General features: G+C 43.4%; 1 protein-coding gene across 1 annotated transcript; it reads left to right on the top strand.

Moving 5' to 3' along the window:
• Positions 1 to 335: 335 nt before the first annotated feature.
• LOC114642065 (uncharacterized) lies at positions 336 to 1,674 on the top strand. The gene has a single exon (XM_028791050.2). It carries the CDS (start codon positions 379 to 381, stop codon positions 1,672 to 1,674), a length of 1,296 nt encoding a protein of 431 aa, XP_028646883.2. The 5' UTR covers positions 336 to 378.
• The last annotated feature ends 9,121 nt before the right edge of the window (positions 1,675 to 10,795 follow it).

Here is a 10,795-nt window from a genome sequence, read left to right as displayed (position 1 = left end):
GACTTTAGTGCTAAAATCCCTTTGCTGAAGACTATGGCCTTGCTCAATGTGTTGGTTTTGCTTTCTGGTTCAATGCTCATTAAGTGACCCCTCAGCCTGCCTACCAACCATTCTTTTTGTTGACCACCTTTTGAAATTCACACAGGATATTTGTAACTTTTGGTTCTATTTACTCCAAGCCATTATGGATTTAAGACATCTTGACAAGTTTAAGATAGCTTAATGTGGACAACATGGATATTTCCAGATCTGTCACAAATTTCATTGACTTGCTATTCATTCATTGTTTGAAGTGTGCAGCCTAGTAGCATGTGGGCCATGCATTTAATCGATTTCTTTGCTAATGATTTCTTCTGTTTGTTTTGCAGCTGTGTGACTATGTCTAGAAAGAACCTTCAACAGACATTCTGGATTTTCCTCTTCCTTGTGCTGCTCGTTGTCCTCTGGGTTTTCAATGACTTGCAAGGGGGCCCAGCGTTTCTCTACCTGGGCCCTAACCTCAGCCTTCTCTTCCTTAATGAGACCATCTCTCCCATCAAAGGCACCAGGCATCTTCAAGTGTCTGCCTACTTGGATGAAAGGAAAGGAAAGGGAACTGTTCGGATCATCACCATGTTTTACAGACCAGGGCCACACGAACTTCAGTGCATTTTTAACTGCAACAAGGGCGTCCCGTTCACCACCCCAGCTCAGGTAGAGCAGCACAGTGACAACTTTGGCTTCCCATTCGTAACTGCGGATGTTTTTTGTGAAACATCTTACAGGTGTAAGGCCACACATGTTGGCCTTCAAACACAAGGGTCCGTGCAGAATAATGACAGCTTGATGCCCATTCAAAACCTGCAGCAGCGTAACAACGGCTTTGAGCGAGACTTGACCGTCTGTATCTCCAATCTCTTTGGGGACTACAACAATGTCTTGCAGTTCATCCAGACCATGGAGGTGTACAAGATACTGGGGATCGGGAGAGTAGTGATCTACAACACCAGCAGCAGCCACATGCTGGAGAAGGTCCTGCATTACTATGTAAATGAGGACATGTTGGAGGTGATCCCTTGGCCGATCTCTCACTTCCTCAATCCTTCACGTGGCTGGAGATTTGAAGAGCACGGTGGGGACATTCACTACTTCGGCCAGCTCACAACTCTCAATGACTGTATTTATCGCAACATGTACAAGTCCAGGTTCCTGCTTCTTAATGACATTGATGAGATCATTGCTCCTTACCAGCACACAAATCTGAACCTGATGATGGATGAGTTGGAAAAGAAACAGCCTGACACGTGCGTGTTCCTAGTAGAGAACCACACCTATCCATTTAACGTGTTTGAAGATAGCGGAAGGTTCAATCTATCACTGTGGAGGCAAGTACCAGGAATAAATATCATGAAACACATCCATAGGGAGCCAGACCGCAAACACATTGTAAATCCCACCAAGATCATAGTTAACCCACGTAAAGTGGAGCAGACATCGGTGCACTCTGTTCTGAAGAGGTTTGGAAACCAATACAGGGTGCCTTTTGACCTCTGCAGGATCGTACACGTGCGGGTGCCTTTACAGGGACATCTGTCCAAAGAGGAGCTGATTGTGGACACCAAACTGTGGGAATATCACAAGGAGTTGGTACCAAGGGTCAATAAAGTCAGTTTCATGCATCCGGCGCCGCCGTGAGTGGCAGCCTTTTCAGCAGCTCCGGGTATGACTGTATATGTATGTGTACTTTTCTACTTTTATTTTTCTATTTTTATTTTTATTTATTGATCACTCCTACCACTTTATTTTATGTGGATTCCTTCCCTGGACACACTTACTTTTACAACGTGGGCATGGATTTTAACACGCCGAGACTCGCCTATTCAAGTACTCAACTTCGGGCGCTGAGAACAAATGCCAGTGCCGGTGTGGTTCCATATTTACCCGACGAGGTAAGAAGGCGGTATCGTGGCAGCAGAGCCGGCACTAAGCTAAAAAAGAAGCGGCTTGCGAGAAAGTGGCGTTTCAAGCCTTCGGTGCCTTCTGTGATTCTGGGGAATGTAAACTCAATCTCAAATAAGATCGACGAACTGGCTGCGCTGGTGAAAAATGTAAGGACCTACAGAGAATGCAGTTTGTTGTGTTTTTGCGAAACGTGGCTAAATAACACCATCCCAGATGCCAACGTGGAGCTACCCGGGTTTAGCACAGTTAGAGCGGACAGAGATGCAAGTACCTGTGGTAAGCACAAAGGAGGAGGACTCGCTCTCTATGTTAATACACGGTGGTGTCACTCTGGACATGTTAACGTCAAAATCTCCACTTGCTGCAGGGATATCGAACTGTTGGCCGTAAGTTTACGTCCCTACTATTTGCCCAGAGAGTTTGGACACGTCATTGTTGTTATTGTATACATTCCTCCTCGGGCAGACGTGGAGTCAGCGAGTGACATCATCCATTCCGCTGTTGCTAAGTTACAAACGCAGCACCCTGAGGCGCTTGTGCTAATCGCTGGAGACTTTAACCATGTGACGCTGGACAAAACATTGCCTGCATTCTCCCAGTATGTGGATTGTAACACCCGGGGAAATAAGACTATTGATTTACTGTATGCAAACGTTAAAGACGCATACAGCGCCACCCCGCTGCCTGCGCTTGGGAAAGGAGATCATAACCTGGTTCAGCTTCAGCCTCACTATAAACCAAAAGTTAGAGTCCTACCTGTAACCACACGATCATTCAGGAAGTGGACCCCGGAGGCTGAGAATACTCTGAGAGAACTTTTTGGAACTACAGACTGGGATATCCTGCAGGGATCTCATAATGAGAACATTGAGGAAGTTGTTGACTGCACTACTGACTACATCAACTTCTGTATGGACATTGTAGTTCCTGTAAGAACAGTACGCTGCTATGCTAACAACAAGCCATGGATTACAAGTAACATCAAGGGCCTTTTGAATCAGAAGAAAAGGGCTTTTAAAGGCGGTGATCAGCATGAGCTCAAGCGCGTGCAGAAGGAACTCCGAGTCCAACTCAGGGCGGCGAAGGAGCAGTACAGGAGAAAGCTGGAGCAGAAGTTGCAGAATAACAGCATGAAGGAAGTGTGGGATGGGATGAAGATCATCACTGGCTGCAGCTCGAAGCGGGGTACCACCATTGAGAGAGACGTGAAGAGAGCAAACCAAATGAACAACTTTTTTAACAGGTTTGACCACCCTAACCCACTCTCACTCTCACCTCGGAGTACTGCACCCTCCACACATCCTTCTGCTGATACCAGCAGAGGAAAAACATCCCCACCCATAATAACAACAGCGCAAGTGAGCAGAGAGCTGAGGAGACTTCGTGCCAGCAAAGCAGCGGGTCCAGATGGAGTATCGCCACGACTGCTGAAGGTCTGTGCATCGGAGCTGGGGGGGTCCTCTACAGCGCATCTTCAACCTGAGCCTGGAACAGGGGAGAGTCCCGAGGCTTTGGAAAACATCTTGTATCACCCCAGTCCCAAAGGTATCACGTCCTAGTGAGCTGAATGACTTTCGGCCTGTTGCTCTGACATCACATGTGATGAAGACCATGGAGAGGCTGCTGCTTCACCACCTTAGGCCACAGGTTCAACACGCCCTTGACCCTCTGCAGTTTGCATATCAGGAGAAGGTGGGAGCGGAAGATGCCATCATCTATATGCTACACCGATCCCTCTCTCACTTGGACAGAGGCAGTGGTGCTGTAAGAATTATGTTTCTAGACTTCTCTAGCGCCTTCAACACAATCCAACCTCTGCTCCTTAGGGACAAGCTGACAGAGATGGGATTAGATTCATACCTAGTGGCATGGATCGTGGACTATCTTAAAGACAGACCTCAGTATGTGCGTCTTGGGAACTGCACGTCTGACATTGTGGTCAGCAACACAGGAGCGCCACAAGGGACTGTACTTTCTCCGGTCCTGTTCAGCCTATATTCATCGGACTTCCAATACAACTCGGAGTCCTGCCATGTGCAAAAGTTCGCTGATGACACTGCTATCGTGGGCTGTATCAGGAATGGGCTGGCGGAGGAGTATAGGGACCTAATCAATGACTTTGTTAAATGGTGCGACTCAAACCACCTACACCTGAACACCAGCAAAACCAAGGAGCTGGTGGTGGATTTTAGGAGGCCCAGACCCCTCATAGACCCAGTGATCATCAAAGGTGACTGTGTACAGATGGTGCAGACCTATAAATATCTGGGAGTGCAGCTGGATGATAAATTAGACTGGACTGCCAATACTGATGCGCTGTGCAAGAAAGGACAAAGCCGGTTATACTTCCTTAGAAGGCTGGCTTCCTTCAACATCTGCAATAAGATGCTGCAGATGTTCTATCAAACAGTTGTGGCGAGCGCCCTCTTCTACGCAGTGGTGTGCTGGGGAGGCAGCATTAAGAGGAAAGACGCCTCACGCCTGGACAAACTGGCGAGGAAGGCAGGCTCTATTGTTGGCATGGAGCTGGACAGTTTAACATCTGTTGCAGAGCGAAGGGCGCTCAGAAGGCTCCTATCAATTATGGAGAATCCACTGCATCCACTTAATAGTATCATCTCCAGACAGAAGAGCAGCTTCAGCGACAGACTGCTGTCACTGTCCTGCTCCACAGACAGATTAAGGAGATCGTTCCTCCCCCAAACTATGCGACTCTTTAATTCCACCAGGGGGGGTAAACGTTAATATTTAACATTATACATAGTTATTGTCTGTTTTTTTCACCTGTATTATTATCATTCTTTAATTTAATATTATTTATTGTATCAGTATGCTGCTGCTGAAGAATGTGAATTTCCCATTGGGATTAATAAAGTATCTATCTATCTATCTATCTATCTATCTATCTATCTATCTATCTATCTATCTATCTATCTATCTATCTATCTATCTATCTATCTATCTATCTATCTATCTATCTATCTAAAGTCATTGGAGAAATTGGCATTTTGAGCTGAGGGCATTGCTAATTTCATTTAGGAGGATGGCCTTCTAAACGTGAAAAGTCAACTACCACTTGAAGGGGAAGTGAAACAGGTCACGGGATTAGGCCAAATGCTGCACAGGCTTGTGTTCATGTCTTGGAACACTGTCCATGAAACAACAGTAGCTTTCTGCTTTGAGATCCCACCACAGAAACTGAGGACTCGTATGTGTCCCTGCAGACTGTTCAGTCATAATGGTGTGGGTCCCATGGAGTTTTGCTTTAGCAGCCCTGGTCTGTCTCTACCATACTGCTTCCCTCCTTGTTTCCTTCACGAATGACTTCTGATAATTGTCCCCAACAGATACTGTGATGAAAACCAGGGAAACATTTTCCAACAGTTGATGTCCAAACTGATGAATGTAATTAAAATGACTTGCACACATGGAAACAATTGTTCACACTTTCTATCTGACATTCATCACTCTCATCTTGTGTGGTCGGAAGAAAACTGACATGGATTGCAGCTGCTCCACTACCCAGTAGCGTAGCGTGGGTGTCAGCCGCCCGGGGCGGAGGAAAATTCCGCCACCCCCTTATTTAGGTATGGTTCAAATTTTTACAAGATATTATTATTATTCATTGTGAAATTTTGCCGCCCCCTAAAAGTGCCGCCCGTGGCGGGCCGCCCCCGCCACCCCCACTACGCTACGCCACTGCCACTACCACACCAATGACTTCATGCTAGAGGAAACGTCTTTGCGTCCATATATGTTATAGGGCACCTGAGCACCTATGAAATATCCATCCATCCATCCATCCATTATCCAACCTGCTATATCCTAACTTCAGGGTCATGGGGGTCTGCTGGAGCCAATCCCAGCCAACACAGGGCACAAGGCAGGAAACAATCCTGGGCAGGGTGCCAACCCACCGCAGGACACACACAAACACACCCACACACCAACTAATGTTGTCTTATTTTAATTTCTTATTTTGTCTTTTATTTTTCTTCTCTTCATTATGTAAAGCACTTTGAGCTACTTTTTGTATGAAAATGTGCTATATAAATAAATGTTGTTGTTGTTGTTGTTGTTGATGTGAGAAAGTAAGTACACCCCATGAAATGTTTTATTTTTACTTTTTTTAACACGTGTAGACATATCACAATGTGATCTTCATCTGAACAGTGGCTATACATCAGGGGACAACAATTCCAGTCCTGGAGGTCCCTGGTGACTGCAGGTTTTCATTCTAACCCTTTTCTTAATTAGTGACCCGTTTTGGCTGCTAATTAAGTTCTTTTGAATTTATTTTAATTGAATTTTTAAGATTTGTTCCCCTGAATTTCTTCATTCCTTTCTTTAAATGGCACCCAAACAGAAATGAAATGCAAAGTGAGTGAGCCAACAGAAGACCAACTTAGTCAGGGCCTCAAACTCCAACCAAGTTCACTCCAACCATCTACTTAATTAGGTGCCAAGTCTAATTAAACTATATATTTTAGATATTTTAATTTCATGACTTATTGCTGCTCTTATTGTTCAATAGCAGACATTTATGAAATTGTTGATTTTCTCTTTTCTAAGACCAGATCAACATTCCTGAGACCTTCATCTTTCTTTATTTTCAGATACTGTATGATGGACACAGTTTGTTGGTCATGTTTTGACTCACTTTGTGTCTCGTTATTGACTGGCAGGTAATTAAGGGAAATTAAACAATTAAGGTGTCGGAGTCTTCAAGAGCATGTCAATTAAAATGAATTCAAAAGAAGTTAGCAACAAAAACAGGTCACTAATTAAGAAAAGGGTTAGAATGAAAACCTGCAGCCACTGCGGCTCTCCAGGGCTGGAGTTGGGGATCTCTGGAGTAGATAAAGGTAATGTAATTGGAAGAAAAATGAAAACTTGACATTGCAATAATTTATTCAATTTAAAATAAACAGACACACCCTTACCATCGGTGGAAAAAGCAAATAGACCCTTGGCTCTAATAGCTGGTATGTTTCCTATAGCTGTCTAGTATTCTCTGACATTGACTAAAAGACATTGAATGTTTTCCCCACTCCTCCATGGAGCTGTGTGGTGTTTGATGGGTGTCTTACTTGCACAGCATCTTGATGGGATTCAGATCCAGGGTTTGAGTTGAGCATTCCAGAAGCTTCCATTTCTTTTCCATCAGCCATTCCGAGGTTGGATTTATTGGTATGTTTAGGGTCATTGATATTTTGTAAGGTCCACTTCTGGTTGAGTTTCAAACTTCTGACAGATGATCTCACATTACCCTCAAGCATTCTGTGGCACATTGAAGAATTCCTAAATGATTCTGTGAGGGTGAGCTGCCCAGACCCTGATGCAGCAAAGCAGCCTCACATCAGAATATTGGTACTGTGGTCACATAACTCAATCTTTGCCTTGTCCATTCAGAGTACATAGTTACAGGAGTCCTGGTCTTTGTCTAGGTGTCCGTGGTTCAAGTTTGAGTCTTGCCCTGATGTTCTTTCCTCCTGGCACTCCTTCCATGCAGACCTCACTTGTAGAGCCTCTTTCCAATAATGGACACATGCACTTTGATTTTGGCAGTTCTCACCGCAAAAGAAACACTCAGAGTCAGTGGATGAGCAGGCAGAATAAGACTGTTGTTTGAAGCACAAAGCTGACTCAGTTCAATGAAGTGAACCCCGATTGTCGGTTGAACCCCATATTTATTGTAAGTATTATTAGGAGTTTACCTCACTGTGCACATTTTTCACCATCATCTGACTCCTAGCACTCAACACCTCCATTTCCCTCAATTTGTTCGCAATACCAAGATCTGGTTATGCTAAATGAGCATAATTCCTTTCATCAGAGGTTAATGCTTAGACTTACAAGAATCAAAGGCAATATATAGCAACACATTCAGTGGGGGGGGGGGGGAATGGGGGTAGGTAGGTGTTTGGTGACTAAGTCAGTATGATCAAGGGGGGGGGGGTTTGTACAGTTTAATTATTGTGTACATGTCCTTCGTAAGTTGGCATATGCTGGATTTATGTCCAAGTGTCTGTTGATGGAGTTTTCATCTGATAGCCAAGACTCGGCCAACTCTCTGGCACTTTTTGTACTGGCCTTAAATTTTACTTTTACGTTGCTCCAGTTGAATGTGTGTCCTGTCGATTTAGTATGTGCATATATCAAAGGTAGTGCGTCCTTTCTTCTGACGGCGTTGCGATGTTCCTGTACACGTGTTGAAATTCTTTTTGACGTTTGTCCTATGTATACAGCTGAGCAAGAATTGCATGGAATACTATAAACTGCGTTTCGTGTTTCGGCTGTCGATTTGTTGTTTTTAGCATTAAACAGGACCATGCGCAGATTGTTCGTGGGTTTATGTGCTATTCTGATGCCCCACTTGGTCAGGGTGCATGCCGTGCCTTCTGACACATTATGGTGATACGGGAGTGAATGCCAGGTGGGGTGGGGGTTCTGATTTAAGTCGATTGTATACTGATTCCTTTGGCGTCTGCTGTGTAGACTCCGATTAATGAATGTTTTTGAGTATCCGTTCGAGGTGAAAAGTTGGAACAGATAGCGTCTCTCATTAATTTTTGTTTCCTTGGTATTACAATGCGCGTGGACTCGTTTAAATAGGGTTTTCACGCAGCTCAGTTTATGAGATACCGGGTGGTTGCTCGCGAAGTGTAGAATCTTGTCTGCGTAGCATTGTTTGCGGTAAACACTTGTGGTCAGGGTGGGGTCACTATTTCTTTTGATGTAAATGTCCAGGAAGTTGATGTGTCGATTGATTTCTTTTTCCATTGTGAACTGGATTGCAGGGAATATTGTGTTAATATGATTGTAGAACTCATTCAGCTGGTTCTTTCTTAATATGACGAATGTGTCGTCAACATAGCGTATCCAAATTTTGGGTGTAATCTGGGATAAAGCTATGTTTTCAAATTGTTGCATTATAAATATATATAAATATGCTGTTCTACAGCACTATTAGAGTCATCTGAGTATTAAAGGAGTAGGTCTATTTTATAAGCATATTTTATAACATCAATGTTAATATAGAGTATAACTATAATTATTATTATTCTGTATTAGCATTGATATGAACGATTTGTGAAATTAGTGTTAAGTATAAAAAATGAAACTGATTATACAATTCAATGTTTATTATATTTATACATTATTACATCTGTCTTTACACGTTTTGCTCACAATGTATGTGAATGTAAATATATCTGCACGAATCGACACTCGTGAGTAACATTTTTAGAAAGTTCAAAGTGAAACACAAATTGCAAAGCGTCTGTGTGCCGACTCAAACAAGCTTTTGCAGAATACATTAACTGACAAGAGGTTGGCCCGCCCTTTCTGAGTTTTGGTAGCCAACACGAGCCGTGATTTGCCAGTTCTTGGTAGCCAACCGAGCCATCATTGGCCAATTCTTGGTAGCTGATACGGGCTGCGATTGGCCCGAGCTTTCAATTCTTGGTAGAATCTTGGTCACAGAAAGTGATCTGATTGGTTTTCACTACCAAGAATTACCTCGACTCATTGCTGCTCAGGGGCACCTAAGGCAATACCTAAGTCAATACCCCAGTCTGAACCAGCAAAGCTGTGAAACTTCACTTGGGATCCTTTGTCCTGTGAAAATAAACATATTGGTTAAGTTGGTAGGGGTTGAGGACATTTTAGAGATGAAAAAGGACATCTTGCGGATTGTAAATAATGTGTAACTGCCATTCAGTGCTGCCACATGCTGGTCACAGCTGGTAATACACAACAGTTTCCTTTCATGTTTCAAAGATGTCCTTCTCAGTGTCTTGCACTTTTGAATGTCTTTTCACTGGCGACCCCTGTGGATTAGACAAAGTGGCAATGATTTTATAATAGCTAGAAAAAAGGGGAACTGAAAATCCACAAATGACTGGGGCATGTGACCCGTCTGGGTCCTACAGCTTTTTTAAAATGCCCACCTGCACTGGTCACCCAGAAACATAGAAGAAAACTTTTTATTCATTAAGGGATTTCTATTCGAATCATCAGATGAGGGTTCTCTGAGACTCAGGGTGAGGTTTACCATAGTTTGATCCAGGATTTAGATTTCTTTTTTCTTTAATCTACAGTGTGGTGCCATTTTGTTAAGTTTTAAAGTAGCTGAGGACCTCTTTCATATTTTGCACTCAGTTACCTGAGGGTAACATGGTGGGGCCATGGCCTGCTTGTTCTGCTCTGCCGTGGTCCAAGTTCCGAGCTGAGATGTAGTCCATATGGAGTCTGGCCTTTGTTAGTTCTGGTTTCGCCGACAGTGGCAGCCTTTTCAGCATCTCCGTGTATGTGAATTTCCCCTCAGGATTAATAAAGTATCTATCTATCTATCTATCTATCTATCTATCTATCTATCTATCTATCTATCTATCTATCTATCTATCTATCTATCTATCTATCTATCTATCTATCTATCTATCTATCTATCTATCTATCTATCTATCTATCTATCTGCTGATCTTCGTGTCTTCTTTCAGTTTTTCTCTTACTCCTACAGAATGACATGTGTAAGTGGGCTTTAAGACAGACTGGAACTGTGCCTGATTGTTGAACCCAGTGCCATGAGAAGGTCTGCCCCCTGCCCCATGAACATAAATTAGATTGAGGGTTTGAGAATTTTATATAATATTGGACAGCATTTTTTTTACTAATATCTATTTGAAGCAGAGCCCAAAACACCTTGCAAAATCACATTGTGGGTATTTTTGGTAAATCCATTAAGACCCCAAGAGACAGAGTCATAATTTAGTAGCAATTCTCTAAAAGCATAAAGTAATCCCTCCTCCATCGCGGGGGTTGCGTTCCAGAGTCACCCGCGAAATAAGAAAAT

This window comes from Erpetoichthys calabaricus, chromosome 9 (assembly GCF_900747795.2).
Source record: "Erpetoichthys calabaricus chromosome 9, fErpCal1.3, whole genome shotgun sequence".
NCBI lineage: Eukaryota > Metazoa > Chordata > Cladistia > Polypteriformes > Polypteridae > Erpetoichthys > Erpetoichthys calabaricus.
This window is presented reverse-complemented; position numbering and strand designations above follow the sequence as displayed.